The following is a 21,026-nucleotide window of genomic DNA, read 5'->3' on the forward strand; positions in this document are numbered from 1 at the left end:
TCAAGCCAACCTTCATTTGGAATGGCTGCCTTTCATCTCATTTTGTGTTTGTTGCATTAGTTGTATTTTTTTCCTGAAGGGAGGAAGCATTTTGCTGGTTGGTGGCCATTAAGAAATGCTAATTTGCAGCTCAATATTCCCTGTCCCCTCTCCCTCACTGCTTGGCTCGGCAGCATCCAGCCACATTTGAGATGTCATTAATTGGATTCACACTCCTGCAGGCTGCTAATTTTTTCGGGCCCCATCCTTTGCAGGTTATAAAGTGGCAGGAGGGGTATTTATGAGCATCCTGGCTTCCCTCAGCCCCTTGGGATCGACAGAGATTTGTGATGCAATTAAAAACCACGCCAAAGCAAGTCTTTGACTCCTTTGCCTTCTCTGTAATGCAATAAATGTTTGAAAAGTAAAGTCTTGAAATACCTTTTTGAGTGTAAAATCTACTTGAGAAATGAGAAAGCAGAGCTGACGGGTTGAACTCGTGCTTTCTGGGTGCCAGATATTTCAGGATCTTGAAATGCTGGATGGTTTTTCATGCTGGGTTTTTCCCCCCTGAGTGTGGAGGAGCTGGAGGAGCTGCTTCTGCCTCTGCAGGTTTCCAGCCCAGCTGGTGTGCTCTGAATGAGGGCAGTGCACCCCCTCACCTCCCCACTTCCCACTCCCCACTGCCCTCCCGGGAGCCTCAGCCAGCAGAGGATGGGAGACGGTTCTTAACTTCAATGACTTTAATAGATTATCATAAACTCCAGCCTTAATACAAGCTGTCATGATTTCAAATTATCTTACTTTTAAATTAAATAGATTCCTTTTTAAATACAAAATCAATTCTAATTTTTTAGAGGGGTGAGATTTTTCAAAGGCACCGATGAGCTGGGCATATTTAACCGCTCTTGAATATCTCCCCGAAATATCTAATCAATTTTTTTTTTTTGTTAAATCCTAGCTAAGCTCTTGGCTCTACTGCTGGAGGCTCTGGCCCTGACTTCCCTGGGTTAATAACAGGATTTGGGGGGGTTGCAGGGATGTGAGACAGATCAGGGAGGGAGCTGGCTGCTGCTAAAGGCGGTGACGGCCACCGGAGCGCGCGCCCGCCCTGGCTCTGGCCAGATGTGACACCTGCCAGCTCTCATCCTCGTCCCTCACACCTCCCTGCTGCTGTGACTGCGGCACATTGTGCCCTCCCACTCTGCTCCTAAAAGGCCCTGGGGCTGCAGGGTTGTGTTGTCCCATACTCTTTTCCAGTTCCATGGCAAGTGAGAAGAGCATCCCATTGAGTTTTGCTCCTCTCACCTGCATCTGGATGCCCAAAGCTGTTGGCACACAGGGCAGCTCTTTGGTGCCAACTGGGAAGTAATTCCTGGGGTGTTGTGGTGCCATTCCCTGGCTGAACTCAATTCCCAGGGGCATCACCCCCTTCCCATCATATGCCACCATCTCATGAGAGCAGAGCATGGCAGAGTGCTGCAGCAGGGCTGGCTCCACCACGGGGCCCACAGAATGAACCCTGCACCTGGGAATGGGTGTTATGGTGAAATAATGAAGCAAATATTAAGAAATTCTTAAGCACCTAGAGAATAACCAAGTTAAATAATACCAGGGGAGCTCAATTGCCTTGCTTAGATTGATTGAATTACTAAATGAGCCTGACTAATGGAATGGAGTGGATATATCGGACTTTTACTCAAGATCCTGCAATAATTTCTCTAATAAGATTGTGAGCCATTAATTGGACTTGGCTTTGATCCTGGGCACTGTCTCATGCTCTGAAACCCGCGGGTGTGATCTGTGCTCTGCCAGGCCCAGCCAGGGGACAGCTGCTGTCATTTCTGCTGCCTGGCTTGGGGACTCGCCTCAGGAGGTGCCAGCAGCTGTGGTGGGGAAGGGAGCCCAAAACACCTCATCTCAGCTGCCCTCTGCCCCTCAGCAACGCCATCCTGGCAGTGGGGTGCACTGAATTCCTTCCAGCTGAGCTGGCTGGGGTCTGAACCCCTGTTTCCATGAGTTTGGGATGGATGCTGGGGGTGTGTGCCTGCTGAAAATGCAGGAGTGCCACATTCTTGCTGCCTCCTCATGGAGCGGGTGCTGCTGCTGGTGGAACATTGTTGTGGCACCCAGAGTGCTGCTGGGTGTCTGCTCTGCTGTGGGAGATGTTTGTCCCCAAGGCTTGGGGGCTTCCAGAGCTTCCAGCAAAGCAGAGAGGGATCTGTGAAGGGGATGCATCCTCCCCTGGCCCTGCCCTGGAGCACCTGGTGGGGCAGGACATGCTTGTCTAATAGCAATAGCTAATAGCTCGTCTAATAATTGGGTAAAAATAATAATATTAAAAATAATAATATTTTATTCATCAACAATAATTGGGTGCTGGTGGGACCCAATTCCAGCCCCTCCTCTTGGCCATGCAGTGTAACCACATCCCTTTTGCTGGGATCCAGAGCCTGGAGTGCTGTGAGGTGCTCAGAGCCCCTGGAGCTCCAGGGACACCCCATGCCTGGTAACATTCCCTCTCCAGGCATGGAGCCAGCACCAACCTCAGCTGTGAGTGGGGGCAGCCCTTAAAACCTCGTGGCAGGGTGGAGAACACTGCAGGGAAGCTGACAGCATGCCAGGGAGCAGCAGGGAGTGCCCATGGCCAGACTGGGGGTGATGGGGCTCAGGAGGAGGCACAGTGTGCACGTCCCCATCCTCACGGACACCTTGTCCCCATGCTGTGCCCAGTGCAGACCTGCTCTCTTGCTGGGCACGGCTGTTTCAGTGCCACAGGGGATATACAGGGCCTCTTGTATGTTTTTTTCTTCCTTAACCAAGGGAAGAAAAAGTAAGAAATAAGGATTTGGTCTCTGGGAACCCGTTGCCACAGCAACCGTGCATCCAGCTGGCTGCAGCGGGGCGGGGAGGGGATCTCACTGACCCAGAAAGCAGGGGGGGAGTGGGATGTGGGGCTGCCTGGCCTTTCCAGGGGGGTGGCAGGCTCTGGCAGGGAACCAGCACTCAGCCAGGGGGGCTGCAGGGCTCCTGGCCCCCTGTTTTGGCTCCCTTCCTGAATGTCTCAACCCCATCCAGGCAGGGATGCTCAGGCTTGGTCCTGTTCCTGCCTGAGACCTGGCCCTGTTTTGGGGCTGGGCTGCCCATGTGGGCACTCCTCAAAGCCCCACAGAGATTTCTGATGGGTTTTACAGCCCTGGAATTGGCTGTGGTTCCACTGCTGGAAAGAACCTTGGGCAACCACACTGATGCCACTGCCTCAGCTCTGCCCTCCTCTCCATGTGCCAGGGGCATTTGCTCCTGGGCTGCATCCCATACCCCATATTTATTTTGTTTTATTTTGTTTTATTTTATTTTATTTTATTTTCTATTTTATTTTATTTTATTTTATTTTATTTTATTTTTTACTATTTTATTTTTTTACTTTTTATTTTATTTTATTTTATTTTCTATTTTATTATATCTTATTTACTATTTTATTTACTATTTTATTTTATTGTTTTACTATTTTATTTTATTTTATTTTACTTTATTTATTTTACTTTATTTTACTTTATTTATTTTATTTTATTTTACTTTATGCTCTTCCATGCTATTCCATTTTGTTTCATTCCATATAATTTTATATCCTATAATGTTTTATTTTTTTCATGGTCATTTAGCCAGCTAAACAGAGACTGAAATCATCTCTCTTGGAGCCTTGCTGCAGAGCAAGTCCTTCAAATGAAGGAATTTTTGCCTGGTGGGATTAAGGCAGTGCCTGGATGATGACAGCTCTGTCATTTAAGACTGGTTGTCCTTTTTGCTTCCAAATTGCTGGGCTCTGGCATCTCTGCAGCTGTGCCTGGTGGCTCACCCCAAACAGCAGCTGGGGGATTTGTCTGGATAAGGGAAGGTTTTGCATTGCCAGGTTCTGGCTGTCCCACTTCAGCTTTTTGCTGAGAAATCACCCAGAGGAGGTCACACCTGTGCTGGTGTTTCTGCTCCTGCTTTCCTGCCCTGCAGCAGGATCACCCATCCTTGGCATGGATGCTGAGCTGGTGCTGGCTCCTGCTGTGGGTTGGTTAAGCTGAGCCCACGCCTGGCTTTGCTGAGCCTGTTCCCTCCAGGGCTCCTGCTGCAGAGCCTGAGATCCACGGAGCTGAGCAGGGACTTTTCTAATCATTTATAATCAAAGGGAAGTAAGGGATCCTTGAGGGACCCTCTGGCTGGTGGTGGCTCGTGGGTCACAGAGGTTTGGGGTCTGCAGCCCTGATGTGAGAGGGGACAGAGCCCCTTTTGTGGCCAGCTCTGAGGCCCCTCAGTAATGAGGATGGCTAACGAGCACAGCAGAGCAAGCAGCTGGGGGATGCACAGAGCTGGCTCTGCTCCTACAGGGAGCTGATCCTGCTCCAAACCAACCTGGAGGAGGAGGGAAACTGGAGAATCCCAGAAATGTCGAGTGTTGTGGGTTGTAAGGGACCTTAATGCTCATCTCCTTCCACCCTGTGCCGTGGGCAGGGACACCTTCCATTAGCCCAGGGTGCTCCACTCCCTGTCCAACCTGGCCTTGGGCACTGCCAGGGATCCAGGGGCAGCCACAGCTTCTCTGGGCACCCTGTGCCAGGGCCTGCCCACCCTCACAGGGAACAATTCCTTCCTAAGGATGAAGGGATGGAGAAGGGATGGAGATGGATGAAGGGCAGAGAAGGTGGCAGACGGTCCCAGTGCTCTCAGCTGGACATGCCCCATCTGCCTGGCCCAGTGAGGGCTGCGTTGCCTTGTGAGTGCTTCCCAAATCAGTGGTCCAAGGAAAACCACAGCCTTTGGGATGGAGGCCTGCCTGATGTGTACAGGCAGGGTCCTGACCTTGTATTTTGGGAGAGACACCTCCTTTTCCTGCAGCCCTGCCCTGCTCCTCTGCCCTGTCCCCGTCACAACACAGTGCCTGCCTGCCTGGGAAGGGAAGGCAGATATCAGCAACCCCGAAATATCCCCAGGACAGGCTCCTCTGTGATGGGAGACAGTTGCCATGGAAACCTCCTTCAAATAAAAAAAAAAAAAAAAGGAAAAAACCCCGAAATTTAAAGCAGCCCTTGTAGCTCAGAGGAACTGTAGACCTTATTATGGGTTTTGGCAACCCCCCTTTTTCTTTTATTTGTTCCAGCTAAAAGCTCCAGGAGACAAGGCAATTAATTTGGCATCCCAAGGGGAGTGAGAGAGCGAGGGTACCGTGCTGGGAGCAGTTTCCCTGGCTGGCAGGCACCAGGAGCATCCTGTGCCCCCAAACACCCTCCTCCCATGGGGCTGCTCCAGCACAGGGCAAGGAGCAGGGCTGGAAGGATGGGAAGGCCCTTTCTAGGCCCATGCATGGAGTGTGTGGGAGGGGATGGGTGATGGAGGGCTCAGGGCACTGCAGGAGGGTGAGGATGCAGAAGGAGGCTCCTGTGGGGTCAGGCTGGCTTTGCTAGGGAAGGGGGATGCTTGGCAGGGGAGACATCCCACTCCCAAATTTCCCTGCCAGGCCCTGCTGTGCAGCAGTGGCTGCAGGGGCTGCAAATTGCTGCTGTGCTCTCGGCCCATTTGCTGCCCTAATGATGTCCCCAGTGTCTGCAGCCTCTGGGAAATCTGCTGTTTGCACTGAGGAGAGGCTGCTGTGCCTGCCACTGCCCTGGGCTGGCCCCAGGCTCCCCCAGACTCTGCTTCCCCAGTGTGGCTGCTCTGCCACCCCAGGGCTGCCCCTCCCAGCCCTGCCTGAACTGCTGAGCCAGAAATAGCTGGGCTCTGTGTTTTTTGCCTCACCAGGAGAGCTCTGGAGAGGAGCAGGGAGGGGATTTGAGAGCTGTCATGCTGCTGTGGAGTTGCTTGGCTTTCCTGCAAGCCAGGGGTTTGTCTTTGCAGGCATGGCATGTCTGGGGGAATTCTAAATGTCTGCAAGGATCTCACCCCAGCCCATGCCAAGGTGCAGCTTCAGTGGCCTGAGATGTGTGTCCAAGCACCTGCAAGAAACAACCTTCCAGAGAAAGAGGAAACCAGTTTTATTCGTTTTTCAGCAGGAGCTGCTCTCTCCTGGGTGTGCCACGGTGGTGGTGTGTCACAGACATCTTTTATGGAAAATCCTTTCCTCAGGATTTTTCCTCCTGAGAAGCTGAAAGGCCTCAGGAACAAAATGTAAACAATGATTATCTGCTGCTGTGGAATGCAACAGGTGCATCTGTGATTGACCCATGTTGGATGTTTGTAATTAATGGCCAATCCCAGTCAGCTGGCTCGGACTCTGTCTGAGACACAAACCTTTGTTATAATTTTCTTTCCTATTCCATTCTTAGCTAGCCTTCTGAGGACTTCCTTTCTTCTATTCTTTTAGTATAGTTTTAATGTAATATATATATATAATAAAATAATAAATCAAGTCTTCTGAAACATGGAGTCAGATCCTCATCTCTTCCCTCAACCTGAGACCCCTGTGAACACCATCACAGTGGTGTGCTCAAACTCGGTGGGCAGGAGAAATAACTCATGGATGGTGGGTTAGGGGGGTCAGCCTTGGGCTTGGGCTGGCTTCCACAGCTCTTATTGCCACGTTTCTGCCTTTTTGTGCTTGCAGAGTGAGGCACGTGTCTGGCTAACCCTGGAGGAGTGAGCCCCAGCCCCAGCGTGCCCCCACAGACCATCCATGCTGGGGCACAAACTGGAGAAAGGGGTGTCCTGCAGGAGCTGGGGCTGGTGAGGGATGTGGAGATGCCTGGGAAATGTTGGGGTGGGTCTGACCTCCTTATAATACAGCTCAGGGCTGGGTCTTCCCCCCTTTCACATGCTGGGGATGGAGGGCAGTGTGGATGTGAAACCACTATTCCAACAATAGAGAAGTACCAGGGTAATGGAGGAGGGCAGGTGTCGCTCTGATTTTAAAGGTTTTTTAAGCCTTCGGATGTTTACATTTTTGTAGCAAACTTTCTTATATACTTTATGTAAATAACTTACTGTTTTGCATTCTTTTATAGAGAAAGAAAAAACTGATAGCCTGCTGGTTTGTTTAGTGTCATTGGAGAGGTGGCACTGTCACTCTCCACTGTCACTTTTCGGAAATCTGTGAATGTTAGAGTCGGAAAAATGAAAGCTCTCTTTTTTGCCTTAAAAAATCCGAAGTCTGTGTCTTTCTGGTTTGTGTCCTAGAGTGACTGGCAGGAAAGGAAGGACCATGAGGAGGGAATGCCAGGAGATAGCAAGGAACTGCAGGAGCCACACAGCAGCCCAGGGGCATTAGGAGCAGTGGGTGTGAGCCTCAGCATCTCTGGTGGATTCTTGAAGCTGTGGCACACAGAGCCTGGTGAAGAGACCTTTGGAGTGAATCCCAGCAGGAATTAATGGCTGGTTTCACCCCAGGTGGCAGCATCCAGGTCCTGGGAGTAGCACTGCCAGAGACATGGCTGTGCAGTCAGTGGGTTTGTGGCCAAGAAAGGGAGGAGATGCCAAGAAAGGGAGGAGGAAACAGCAGGAGGAAGAGGCAGGCTGAGCCCTGGGCTCAGCAGCAGCCAGAGCTGGCAGGGTTAAGGCAAAGCTGTGGCTGCAAATGCAGGAGTTTGCACTCACTGGTGCTCAGAGTCCAGCAGGGCTCTTTGCTCTTGAGATACTGAAAATGCAGCTGACTCCCCATCTGGATTTGGTTTTGTTTGCTAAAATGAGCTCCTGCTTCTCTGGTGCAGGAACGAGAGACAGCAGCCCCTGGCTTAGAAGCTCCCTGGTCATGACCATGGTTATTCACTATTTCTCACTTTGCAAGGATTTACACCTGTAAAAACCAACAAAAAGTTCTTTTTCATACACCATAAAGTATGAAAAAGTGCTGTCCTGGCTAGGGCAGCTCTTCTGTGCTTGGCTGGGCTGAAGCACCCTGACCCCATCCCCTTTGTTCTGCCCACCTCCAATTTCAGCACTGGACCAAAAGCATGAAATAGATTTTCCTTCTTTTTTTTTTTCCTCCCCATGTAAATGCAAGGGAACTTTCTGCCTGTGGTTGTGACATTGGGATTCCCCAATGCCAAGGCTGTGAGCCCTGCCTGGAAAGACAGAAAGACAGGCAGGTGAATACAGGCAGGGCTGTGTGAGGGCACCAGAGCTGATGGGTGCTGAAACCCAAGAGCAGAGTTACATAATTGGGACTGCAATGCAGAAACTCTTCCTTAATTTTTAATTATCCAGTTGCAGCACGTTTGTGGAGCTCAGCTTGGGATGCCAAATCATCCTGTGCACGTGGGAAGGGCCTTTTGGGAGCCCAGGACATTCCTCTGGTGCCGTGGAGGATTCCAGACCCTGGCAGGGGGCTCAGAGACCTTGGCACAGAGTCAGAAACACCTGTGCCTTCGATTTTAGCCCTTGGAAAAAACAATTACCAACTTTGTGTGAGGATTCACAAGCCACAAAAGTCTTAAGTAGAATGATAGCTTGTTACAAGATAGAAAAGTAGAATTTTGGGTTTTTTAGAATGAGGGTTTGGGGTCCCAAAATGGAGGGATTTGTGTGTGCCTTGTCCTTCTTCTTTCTTCTTCTTGTCCTCCATCTTCTGCTGGAATGGTGACACTTTTGGATTGGTTTAGGGTAGAGACAGACTGTCTAACATAGGTGATAGGTATTGGAAATTATTGTAAATAATATACACATAGTTTTTTAGTAAAAAAAGATAACACAGCCCCAAGGGTGGTCAGTGTGCCACAACCCAACCTGCTGGACAGATCTCAGCAGGTCAGAGAAAGAATGTCATAGATAAGAGAAATAAACAACCCTGAGAAGCAGAACAGAAGAATCCTGACTCCTTCTTTGGCTGGGAAAACGGAGTCTCTGACACATCTTGGGGTCAGCATGGCCACAGAGACCCCGAGAGGCCTTGGCTGGTGAAGGTGACAGGAAACCCTTCCCTGGTGTTCCTGTGGCATGGCAGGGAGAAGGGAATCCCCATGGCACCGAGCTGGGCAGGATCTCTGCACCCACCCTGGGGCAGGGGAGAAGGTCCGTGTGCAGGTCTGCAAAGGCCTTTGAGGTGTCTCTGGTTCAGTGTTGGAGAAGTGGAAGGGAAAATGGTCATTTTGTATCCAGATCTCCCATAGAGCCCCAGCTTCCTTTCTTTTCCTTTTCCTTTTCCTTTTCCTTTTCCTTTTCCTTTTCCTTTTCCTTTTCCTTTTCCTTTTCCTTTTCCTTTTCCTTTTCCTTTTCCTTTTCCTTTCCTTCTCTCTTTCTGCTGGGAAGCCCCATTTCTTCCCCTCCTTGTTTCTCCTCCTCTTTCAAATTCCCACTCTGCACTTTCCGTCCTTCCTACAAAGGCAGCTGCCTCGGAGCAGCTTAGGCTTCAAAGTTCCCAAAATAACAAAGGTTAAAAGAAATTATTTAAAAAAAAAAAAAAAAAAAGGAATCATTGCTAAAAGATCAAGTCAGTGCCCCACTTGCACCTGGGCTCAGAGCTTCAAAGCAGCTGCAAAGAGCCCCCCACGATCTCCATGGTCAGGCTTCCCAATGCCTGTGGTCCTGCCTGCACAGGAGATTTTGTAGTAGCCAGGATGGGGCTGCAGGTAGCTGGAAGGGGTGGAGGGTCCTGCAGCTTCTGCTGCCTGTGGGGGCAATTTGGGGAAGCCTCTTGAGGAGGAGGAGGAGGAGGCTGTGGTGATGGGCAGAGCCATGTGGGTGAGGTGGGTGCCCCTGTCTCCTGGCCAGGCAGGGGGGCCAGCAGCTCCTCTGTGCCTCTGCTGGCTCCTCTGATTTATACAGATCATCAATATGACAATTATATACACCTGCAAATTTAATTACCTCCATTTTCATCAGGCAGCCACAGATTTATGCCTCTGTTCAGTTCCTGTAAATCTCAAGGAAGCTTGACTAGACCCAAAAGTCTTCCCATTGATTGCTGTGCACTGCCTGGGCTCTGGCCATCCTGACAAGCTCTTCTTTCAGGAGTGATAAATTTGAGATGCACGGTTAACTTTTCCCCCTTCTACATCTTTCTTCCTTTATATTTTTTTCCTTTTCTATTCTGCCTTTCTCATCTTTCAAAGCCTCCCTGCAAACTTGAAAATGGAGCTTGAAATCATGTAAGAGCTCCTAAACACAGAGTTTATGATGCTAGGCTGCAGCTGGCAGCAGCCTGTGCCTGCCTTCTCCATCCCTTTCTCTGAAACCAGCATTGTTCCCTCCAGGAGGATCACTCTTGGAAAAGCTCTCGGCCTAGCTGTGCCCAGGAGAGCAGACAAGGTTGCTTTGGTCCTGTTTGGGCCATCTCATGTCTCAGAAAACCAACAGGTCGTGGCTCTTCCCCCTGGGGTAGATGAGGAACAAGTGGCTGTGCTCGTTCCCTGTGCTGAGCACAGAAATGCCAAAACAACATCTCATTTTCCTGCCCTCTCAGCCTGGGCACGACAAGCACTCACACAGAGGAGTGTGTAGGAGTGAGCTGGAGTTCACCCTTGATGTGCAGCCCATGTCACCCCTGTGGAGCATCCCCCTGCTGTCCCAGCACCAGTGCCTGCCCTCCCCTGCAGGATTTGCTCTGATGTTTTCCTGAGTGCCTATTGGCACATTACCTTCCCTGCCAGCCCCTGATGGATATAAACAGTCCTTTGCCTCCCTGTGGAAATTGCTGGCTGGCTTGTAAAGCTGAAGGGAATCTTGGCAAGTTGTCTTGGGGCTGTAGGGTCTGACAGCACGGAGGGCTGGGATTTGGGAAGGGAGATTTTCTGGCTGGGTGTTAAAAGGATCACCTCTGTCACTAGGAGGGAGCTGCCCTGGGGTACCCCCTCCTCCCCTGGGGGAGCAGAGGGTCTCAACCATTCCCAGAGGGACTCATGGATGTGGGATGCATCCTTGAATGCTGGCCTGGGTAGCACAAACCTGGATTTGCAGTCACCCTGGAACCCCAGGGGACTGGGCAGTGTAGTGCGCTTTTGTCCCTTGGAATCTGCAGCCAGCGCTGATAATTGGAAATTGAAATTGATAATTTATCAACTGATAATTTATCAATTGATAATTTATAAAGTGAAATTGAAAAAAAATTAGTTAAAACTGCAGGATATCTATATTTGGTCCTTTCCCTGCTGCCCAGGGATTTCTTGACTTAGGTTGTGCCTCTGGGCTCTCTGGCTCAATAATAGCTGCTGGTGGCTCTGTCTCCCTTGAATTCAGCACCTTTTGTAGTGCTTTCATACTTTATGGTGTATGAAAAGGAACCTTTTGTTGGTTTTTACACGTGTAAATCCTTGCAAAGTGAGAAATAGTGAATAACCATTCCCGCTGCTCCATGGGCCTGATGGTTTTGCAGGCTTTTATCATGTCCTCACCCTGTTGTTTGGCTCCTTTACTGAGGATTCCTCACACAGTTGGTTTCTGCTCTTCACAAAGCCATTTGCAGCATCTCATCTTCCTGGTACCCCTCCTCCAAACCTCTCAAGCTTTGCCTCCTCCTTCTCGAGATGGTTGACCTGAATATCACTTGCAGGATTCCAGATCAGCTCGCTCTCACCAAGGTTGAGTTTCACCTGCCCACTTCCTTGCCCGCTTTCCTCCTGCACTTCTCAGCTTCAGCTTTGAGAAGACTAAATTTAGCCTTGGTGACCAACTTTGCCATCCTCCTCCCCTTCCAGAGTGTTTCTGAGCAACCAAGGCCCTGACAGAGATCTCCGTGGGGCTTCTCCATAACCTCCTTTCATCCTGAGAGCTAAACCCTTACTCCTCCCCCACCTGGTGGGCTTCAGGATGACTTTCCTTCTCATCCCAGCACCACTTTGGTGCTTTGGGAAACTTTGAGGGTGGATTTTGACGAGAACTTTTTGAAACGAGTCTGTCAAATTGGATCACCATTATCTACTGGCTTGCAGTGTTGGGTGACCTGTATTTACTGATGCACTTACAGGTTCCTCTAACAGAGTGTCCAGGCCACAAGCAGAATTTACTGGTCTTTATTTTCTTGATGCACAACAGCTTTTATAAGAAATTGAGGTTTCCTCAGAGGTTTCCTCTGGCAGGTTTTTCTTCTCGAGTTGCTCACCCTTTCGGAGTGATAATCACTTGGTGGTTCTCCACTCCTTGGTGCAGTTCTGCAGTTCGTAGGTGAGCACCAATCTGAGCTCAGGGCTTTGTGCTCTCCTTCTCACTGATTTGCTGGGAGACAGTTTAGCCAGGGTGGTAATTTTCCACGGCTGACTGGGAGCCTCTCCATCATTTGGAGCCTTTCCACAGAGACCTGGTTTTCCCTCTGGAAGAGGTGACATGACAGTATTGCAGGGTGAGGTATCAACTACAGATGTGCTTCTTTCTGGGGTTTTTATAGCAGCATGGCATCTTGGAAGTGTCTTCACACATTCTCTCTATTTTCCTTTTGCTCCCTGTCGTGGGTGGCACTTGGGTTCTTCTGAGCACGACCGTGTCACCCCAGTGTTGGACCAGGAGGTGGATCTGCCTCCCTTCCCACATTTCCTCTGCAGTTCACAGCTATGGCAGATGGGAGCAAAGTAACAAGAGAGGAGTGAAAATCAAACAGCAGAGATTGTCCCAATCTGCTTGTTTTCCCCCCAGCTTTAGGTCAGAATTGAGAAATGTGATGGAACAATGACCTTGGAGGGGAAGGTGCCCAGGTGTGTCCTTGGCCTCATAGGGAGGAGCAGGGCAGGGGGGGCTGTCAGCTTGTAAAGTCAGCAGCTGCAGAGCAAACCTGGTCAGCTCAGCCTCACCAGTGATGGATCAGTGTCCTCTGCTCAAAAACAGCTCAGTGTCACCCCCAAAGTGATAGAGGGTTTGTTGTTGAGGAAAGGGAGGGGTTCAGGCTCTGGCGTATTTGGGACAGAAATCCCAGTTGAAGGCTAAAGCGTGGCTACAGCTTTGAAATGTAGCTCCCTGGTGACCTTCCCAAAAGCAAAGGCACCCTGCATTCCAAGGAGAAGCCTGGCTAGCTGTCAGCCAGGCTGGGGCAGGCACCTCATGGCTTCACGTGTACCAGCCTCAGGCTCAGGCATCCTGGTGGGGTGATCTCTCTGACCTAGCCTGAGAGATCAGCACTGCCTCTTCCTCAAACCTTTATGTTCTCCCATATCTCTGAGTCTTTTGGAGATTTTTCCCCCAGGGGCCCTCTCCTATGAAGCAGGTTCCTAATATATACACTGAGGTTTGTGTTTGCTGCTATGGAAAAGCTGGATTGCCTTGAAAAGGCAGAATGACCTGCAGAACAAGCTGGTTTTGCTACCTGAGACTGGAGACAGGAAAAAATGCAAATGAAATATGGGTAGTCAGTGATGGATGTGAATTTTTAAAGCAGGTCCATAAAAACATTGATATCATCCCATGAATTACCTGTCACTGAAACCCTGGAAGTATAAATGAGTTAAGTATCAAGATAAGCGTTTTGACATGTGAATTGGTAGAAATCAAGGCCTGAGGTCCCAGCAGAGAGAGCAAGTGACTCATGGTGGGAAGATCCCCTGAGTCACCTCAGGCACTGGGGACCCTGGGAGGAGTGCAAGGGTTGATTTAGCTGAGTTCAAGCCCTTTAAAGGATGTGTGTGGTTTAGGTGTGGAGCAAAAGCCTGAGCTAATGGGGAGCTTAAATTAAACCACAGTCAGGATCTGGCTGGAAAATAAGGCAGGTTTAAATGTTAACGAGGAAATACAAGTCCAAGTCAAAATCTGTGCTCGGCTCCCTGAAATGGCTCTGTGGAGACCAGCATTATGGCAGAGTTCATTTGACTTATTGGAGGCATCTATTAGTGCAAAACGCTTCCAAATGGAGAGGAAAATTGTTTTGCTGGGCGGTTTTTCCCCTCAAAATGCTGATGTGAGTTTTAAAGGCGAGTTTCTCTCCTTGTGTGCCACCATGGCAGCTCTCATTGGGGTGATGAGGACTTGGGAGGAGGTCCAGGCCAGCACCAGGCTCATGGTTCTGATGTTGCAGCAGCTCAGGTGCAGAGCTGGGCTGTGGCAGAGGGGCTGCCTCCCAAAATCAGCACGTGCAGAGATGCTGCCTCCAGAAGGACTGGGTTTGCTTCGTGTGGATCAGCTGTCCCAAGGGAAATGAGGCTGTTTGGGGTAATGAAGAACAAAGCAGGCATAATTCCACACATCTCCAGCACCTTCAGTCTGTTTTTTTGTCCTCCCCTCCAATTGCTCCTGCAGAACCTCTCTGTCCCCACTGCAGATGGTCTGGGAGGGGAGCAGCCAGGGCCCTGATGTTAAAAGCAGCAGCTGGGGCCTTTGGAGGTGGCTGCTCCTGCAGATATGAAGGACCTGGGCCACGTTTGATACCAGGTGAATGTGGCACAGCCTAATTAGTGGCCTCCTACTGTTATTAACCTCTGACTCAGACAGGCTATTTTTTAACAGAGGTGCAAGAAGTTAATACCAGTGCTAATGGCTTCCTATCCAAGGCCTTAATGAAAGCCATGCAGGGACCAGGCTTTTCATCAGTATCTTTCAAACTTTGAACTTGAAATTATCTTCTCCCCCCACCATATTTTTTAAAAAATTTTGCCTTCCTGCCCACTTTTCTGCCTCCTCTGGGACATCCTGTACAAACTGCTCAGCAGGGTTGGCAGCTCACAGCTCTGTAGCAGAGCTGACACCCCACAACACCCAGATAAATCATCCCAGTTGGCCACATGGGTCACTGTAGCATCCCACCAGGTGGTGAGATGTCTGCTTGGAGAGCAGGACAAAGGGAAAAGTGAAATCTGTTGGACTGGGAGAAGAGAGAGTAAAGAGATGCTGTGTTAGGGAGGGAACTTGGTCTTGATCTTGTCTTGGTCTTGCTTAAACCAAACTCCAAAGGAGCTTCAGAGATGCAGGAAAGCATTTAAAAGTGCAAAACTTTCAAGGAGAAATGGAGTAGGATAGAGGCAGTGTTGCTTAGACACTTGAGGAAAGGAGGAGAAGGTCCCAGGCTGAAGCTCTCCCATCCAGGCAGTGCCTCTGGGCAGAAGCAGAGGTGCTGGAGCAGCCTTGTCCTGATGGAGAGCTCATAGCTGCCAGTTTGGGGTGATGGCAATTGATTTCTGGGCTATTTTCCTTTCCCTCTAACCCTTCTGACCTGTGTGCAGTGCAGCTGCAGGGTCACATCCTGATGTCTGGTGGAAGAGGAAAACCTGCTCAGGCTCTGTGGCTGGATTGCGCTCTTCTAAAACAAGAACCCATTTTTTATTGAAATATATTTTTCTTTTAAAAAAATAAGCCTGTTTAAATAAATTTGAAATTATGACAACTTATTTTAAGGCTTAAATTTACTATAATCTATTAATCATTTAAATAACTTCCATCAAGGATTTCTTCTCAAATATTAATGAGCTGAAGGGTGCTGCTTTTACAGTGATATGTCAGATCAGGGGGAAAACATCTCTTACTCTAGCTTTCTAAATGTCACAATGTCACATACTTAGTATCTATTATTTTCCCTCTTTACAATGGAGCAATGCTGGTATTTACATTTTTTCCAAATGTCAGTATGTTGAGTTCCTGCTGTGCGGGAAAGTTCTCGCCTTAATTACCCATAATTTCACGTTAGCAGGCAGGTGCAGGGAGAGTGTTTTCCTCCTTTTGAGCTGGTTCACACGAAGTTGAGAAGCCGTGGGGAGCTGGGAAAGCAGGCAAGCTTGATTTCCCCTCTCAGTCCATGAATAAAGACCGTGTGGGAGAGGAGGGGATGTGCTGCTCCAAATCCCCCCGGCTCCCAGGACCGGCTTTTCAAAGGGGATCTGTGTCCCTGAGCACACAGCTCAGCAGTTAGGGGGAATTCCAAAAGTGCTTCTGGCTTCTTGCTGACTTAACTCTGGGTTTTGCTTCCCGCCCAGCCTGGTGGAGAGCTCGGCATCCCTGTGCTGGGGACACTCCAAGTGCTGTGATCACCTCCAGAAACACAGCCCGTGCTGAGCACAAACATGCTGCCAGTTCCCTCTCTGTGGCTGATGCTTCTTTGGATTAATCAATTCAGTCTGGGAGGTTGAACCTGGGTCCCCATGCAGATTTTTGCCCCCTCCTCCCCACCTCCCCTGGCAGCCAGCTCACTTAAGGCGGCCTAATGAAATTAATTAGCAGCAAATTTAAAACGTTGTTTTTCGGCGCTGTAATTGAATTCCAGTTTTCATTTGAAGGCAGCGTGAAACAAGCAAAATAAAGATGATAATTTGCAAAGTGAGAGGGCTTGCCAGCAATGGGGCAGATACAGGAGGGAAAGATGTGCCTCAGTGGGATGCTGATCATGTTTTTTTTTTTGGTCATCCTAACAAAATCTGCTGTTTTCACCAAAAATAGCTAACTGGCAAATGTCAGGCTTGAGCTGATGGCTGAGATGGAGGTGGTGTGAGATGGTGATCAAGGTGATCTGGTCCGAGGGGAACACAGTGATTAAAACAGTGCCCATCTCTCCTAGGGAGAGGTGCTGGTGTTACCCTGCCTTTGGCTGAGACCCAGCTGTAGATGTCCTGAAATTTTGGAGCCAGCCAGGTGAATTAGGTTTGATTTGGTGTTTCGTGTCCTGGAGCATGTGTGGTGTCCCTGCCTGGGTGCCCTCTACTTCCATGACAGCCCAGCTTTGTCCATGTGTCTCACTGCCCCAAACTCTGGAATTAAAGGTGCTTAGGGAAAATTGGGTTGCTTGGGCAGAAGCTGCAGGCACCTCTGGAGGTCTCTGGGCTGAGTCCTGGGGGGAGAGCTGTAGAAAATGGTTGAAAACTGAAAACCTCTGAAATCACGGCCAGATTCATATTTCACTGCTCACAAAGGGTGGTAAATATTTTGTCTGCAACAATTTGAGATGTGCTCCCAGTGACCCCATGATGCTGCTGAGAATTTGTCCTGTATGCCATGTTCCCAATGTCTGAAGCTGTGTGGGTGAAACCTGCCCAGACTAGAGCTGGAAGGACACTGCTGGGTTACTGCTGTCACTAAGTGCTGTCTCCCTGCACCACAGCTGGAGTTTTGGAGAGGCCCACATCTGGATTATACCCAGAAATATGGCTTTACTCCCCTTTAGCCCTTCAGGTTGTGATTTATGTAGGGACATCCATGGTGCTGGCAGGAGATTCTTAGGACTTCTGCTGGTCACAATGACCCTGAGGTGCGTTAGAAAGTCTCTTTTCCCAGCCTGGTGGTAGAAGAAGGAGTCAGAGCTCTTCAGTTCTCAGTCTCAAGGTTGTTTATTGTATCTTATCTATAAAATTCTTTCTCCTGGCCTGCCAAGGTCCGCTCAGCAGGTCAGACAGAGGCACTCTGGCTGCCCTCAGGGTGGTGTTATCTTTTTATACTAAAAACTGCATGTACATTATTGACCATAACTTCCCAATACCTATCACCTATGTTAGACAGTGAGCTTCTACTCCAAACCAATCTGTAAGTGCCAACATCACAGCAGAAGATGGAGGCCAAGAAGGAGAAAGGCAGGACATGCCTGGATTCCTCCACCTTGCCTCCTGAACCCCCATTCTAAAAACCCCAAAAGACCTATTTTTCACCCTGTGACAAACTAACTGTTATTCTACTTAGACTTTTTTGGCTTGCAAATCCTCATATAAGGTTGGTAATTTTTTCCATGGGTCATAATCAAAGTCACAGGTGTCTTGTGCTCTGTGCCAGGGTGTCCGAGCCCCTGGCAGGGTTCAGGATGGGATGTTCAGAATTCCAACACCGATGACTAGAGGCTGTGCATCCTTTGGTCCCTCCAGCCATGTTTTTGGGAAGGGGTGAGCATCTCCCACGAGCCCTGTGCTCCAGACCTCCCCCCTGACCAGCTTTGCTCTTGCAGAGATCTCGGGCAACACGGACGACATCCCGCTGGTGCGCTGGCGGCAGCAGTGGCTGGAGAACGGCACCCTGCTCTTCCACATCCACCACCAGGACGGGGCCCCCAGCCTGCCCGGCTTCGACCCCACCGAGGAGCCCCAGACCGAGTCGGCTGAGGAGGAGCTCAGGATCCTCCACATCTCTGTCATGGTAGGTCGGGGGGTACTGGCTGTGGGTTTCCCTGGGTCTGGATTGAAGGCACTTGAGACAGTAACTCATGTTCAGACTCAAGTGTTTATTATTTCTTATCAGCAAAACAGCCTCACTACTGTGAGTTCAGCAGCAAGGCACAAAATAGCCAACAATCTCTTGTTACAAGGTCTTTCAAGACTAAACTATCCAATTAAGAACTGACACCTAGATTATTTTCCTTTTAACCTAGTAACTGGTCCCACAGAGTCCCCAATGCAGACTTTTCTGCCCAATTACAAAATGCCACCCAAACCCATGAAGAATAAGGAAGAAGAAGAAACCCAGGACCACACCCTGTGCCCTCCATCTTGCTTCCATCCACAACATACTAAAAATCTCAAAACCTAAATTTCTCACCAAGTGATACACCTACACTACTTTCTATAATCTATTTCACACTTTTGTGGATTCCAGTCTATCTTGAAGTTTAGGAAACTTTCTCCATGAGTGAGGGTCAAAGTCAGTGCTCCCCTGGGGGTCAGGGCAGCCCAGAGCAGACACAGAAATATTCCCAGTGCCCTGGGTTTGCACAGTATGTAATGGGAAGGCAGCCCCTGTTTAGCTGTCCAGAAGCCTGTAGAAAATACAGTGGCTTTTGAAAAGGAATTTTTTTCCCCATCTGGCTCCAGCTGTCATAGGATGTGTCCACCTGCCCTGGGCACCTCTGTGAGTGGTGAATGCTGAGTGCCTTCACAGGCTGCTTCAAAGCTCTCCCTTAGTTTGCATCACTTTGAAAACACATTTGTGGGGTGCCTTTATCCCTGGGGGTTCTGTGCTTTGAAGGTCTCAGCCAGTTAACCCAGGGTTAATTCCCACTGACTGGTCAGGGACCCTTTCCCCCGTGCAGGGTGCCTGCTGCCCTCTGCCCTGCTGCACAGCCTGTGTCACAGGGCCACCAGGCACTGTCACCACCACTTTCATCAGCCTGGCAGCCCCCTGGCCATGGCTTCATGTGTCAGGGTCACACAGCAATACACACCCAGCCACACAGAGAAAAGCAGAGAAAGGAGAAATCTGTAGACTGGGGGAAGATCTGTGGTGTGTTTGTTGATTGATTGGGTTTTTTTCTGTTGTGTTGGAAAAAACTTGTAGAATCCTACAATTTTTGTGCCACTGGAAGATAATTAGCCAATGTGTTGCCGAGGCTGCAAGCAGGCTGTTCAGTGGTGTCTGCCCTAATAAGAGCTTCAATTGCTCTTCCAGATTGCAGCCCCAGGCCAGGTTTCTCCTCCATCATTTGTGCTTGATTAGTCTGAGGGGGAAAAAAAATTGTTTGCAAAGCCACTCCCCAAAACATCTTGCACCATTATCTCAATTTTACTGTCTGCTCCCAGCTGCTCTAAGAGGGTGCATCACCTCTGGAGAGGCTGGCCCTGCTGTGGTCTTGATCTCCTCGGGCACTGCTGTAAGCCAAGATCAAGGCAGAAGTGCCTGGCTGAAGGTTTGTTATGGAGCTGATGAAAAGGATCTCTGCAGCTCACGGCTGTCATGCCAAAATGTGCAAATGCAGATTGAGTCCTCCCCTGCCCTTTTTTCCCCATCACTCTCAGCTCTGCTCCGACAGTATCCCTGCCTCCTGACAAACAGAGGCTGGCTTTTGTGCCAGGAGCCAGCATCACGTGGAGTTCTCAAGGCTGATTTCCTTTCTTTGCTGTGTGGTTGCCAAGGGAGGAGGTGTGAGTGACTGTGTTCACAGGGGTCTGAGGATGAGGGAAGAGATGAGGATCTGACCCCATGTTTCAGAAGGCTGATTTATTATTTTATGATAGATATTATATTAAAACTATACTAAAGGAATAGAAGAAAGAATTTCATCAGAAGGCTAGCTAAGAATAGAAAAAGAAAGAATGATAACAAAGGTTTGTGTCTCAGAGTCCAAGCCAGCTGGCTGTGATTGGCCATTAATTAGAAACAAGCACATGAGACCAATCCCAGATGCACCTGTTGCATTCCACAGCAGCAGATAATCAATGTTTACATTTTGTTCCTGAGGCCTCTCAGCTTCTCAGGAGGAAAAATCCTAAGGAAAGGATTTTTCATAAAGGATGTCGGTGACAGGTGTGAGTGAGGGATTGCATCCATCGTGACCAAGGTCTGCTCGTGGGCTGGGTGAGGAGCACTCCCACACCCATCCCTGGCAGGGCTCCTCTCCCTGCACTCACATGTGTGCTGGGCTGGGGGGAATAAGGAACAATGGGATTTCAGTGCTCCTGTGCAGGGGAAAAGGGGATATAAGGTGGTGGTCTGACCCTCTCCAATAGGCAGGAGGTAGGGGAGACTTCAGTTCTGGCTTTCATCCTCCACTCAGAGCCTCTTGAAATCTCAAGAGTCCACAGGCTGCTTTTCTCAGGGATAATTTGAGCTCAGACCAGTGGGGCAGAAGAAACTCATTTTCAATGAAATAACAAGTCTCTTTTGTGAACCCACGGCCACTGCCTGAAAAAAATGAGCATCCACCAGATTTGAGCTCCAGCTGGTCTCTGCTGTCCACCAGCACAGGTGTATGGCAGAGCTTGCTGGTGTTTGGGGGATTTAATGTGCATACAGAGGGTGAAGGAAAGCCAGGAATGCCCTGGAATTCCTCCTACCTGCTTGTCATCCACCTGCAGGTGGACTTTCTCTAGGGTGATGGAGAGCCATGACAGAGAGGGCCATCCCTGGTGGGGATGGGGATAATCCTCACTAATTTATGGATCACAGGAACTCACAGGGATTGGAGCATGGTGCAGAATTAGGCTCCCACTTCGCCACTAAAATTCCTGCATGACTCTGCCAGGCACTTTATACAAATGCATGTAGAGATGGAATCAGATTGATACAGAGATTAGATATTGGGAATAAAATCTTCCCTGTGAGTGCTGAGGCCCTGGCGCAGGCCTGGAGAAGCTGTGGCTGCCCCATCCCTGGAAGTGTCCAAGGCCAGGTTGGACAGGGCTTGTCCCTGCTTTTGGCAAGGGCATTGGAATGAGGTGAATTTAAGGTCCCTTCCAATCAAAAGCATTGTAGGATTCTGTGGTTTCTATGATTCAGGGCCAGTTTTCAGCCCCAGCAAGATTTTCTGACTTCCTGGCTGT

At 49.4% G+C, this 21,026-nt stretch overlaps 1 protein-coding gene across 4 annotated transcripts in view; it reads left to right on the forward strand.

Annotated features, from left to right (window-relative positions):
* The window catches only part of ASTN1 (astrotactin 1), a 65,295-nt gene that overhangs the window by 3,875 nt on the left and 40,394 nt on the right, over nt 1–21,026 (forward strand). For all 4 annotated transcript variants that reach the window (XM_058030715.1, XM_058030716.1, XM_058030713.1 and 1 more), the window contains exon 2: nt 17,723–17,910. In XM_058030715.1, coding sequence (XP_057886698.1) covers nt 17,723–17,910 — 188 coding nt within the window. The remainder of the gene's footprint in view (nt 1–17,722; nt 17,911–21,026) is intronic.

This window comes from Melospiza georgiana, chromosome 9 (genome assembly GCF_028018845.1).
Source record: "Melospiza georgiana isolate bMelGeo1 chromosome 9, bMelGeo1.pri, whole genome shotgun sequence".
In the NCBI taxonomy this organism is placed as follows: domain Eukaryota; kingdom Metazoa; phylum Chordata; class Aves; order Passeriformes; family Passerellidae; genus Melospiza; species Melospiza georgiana.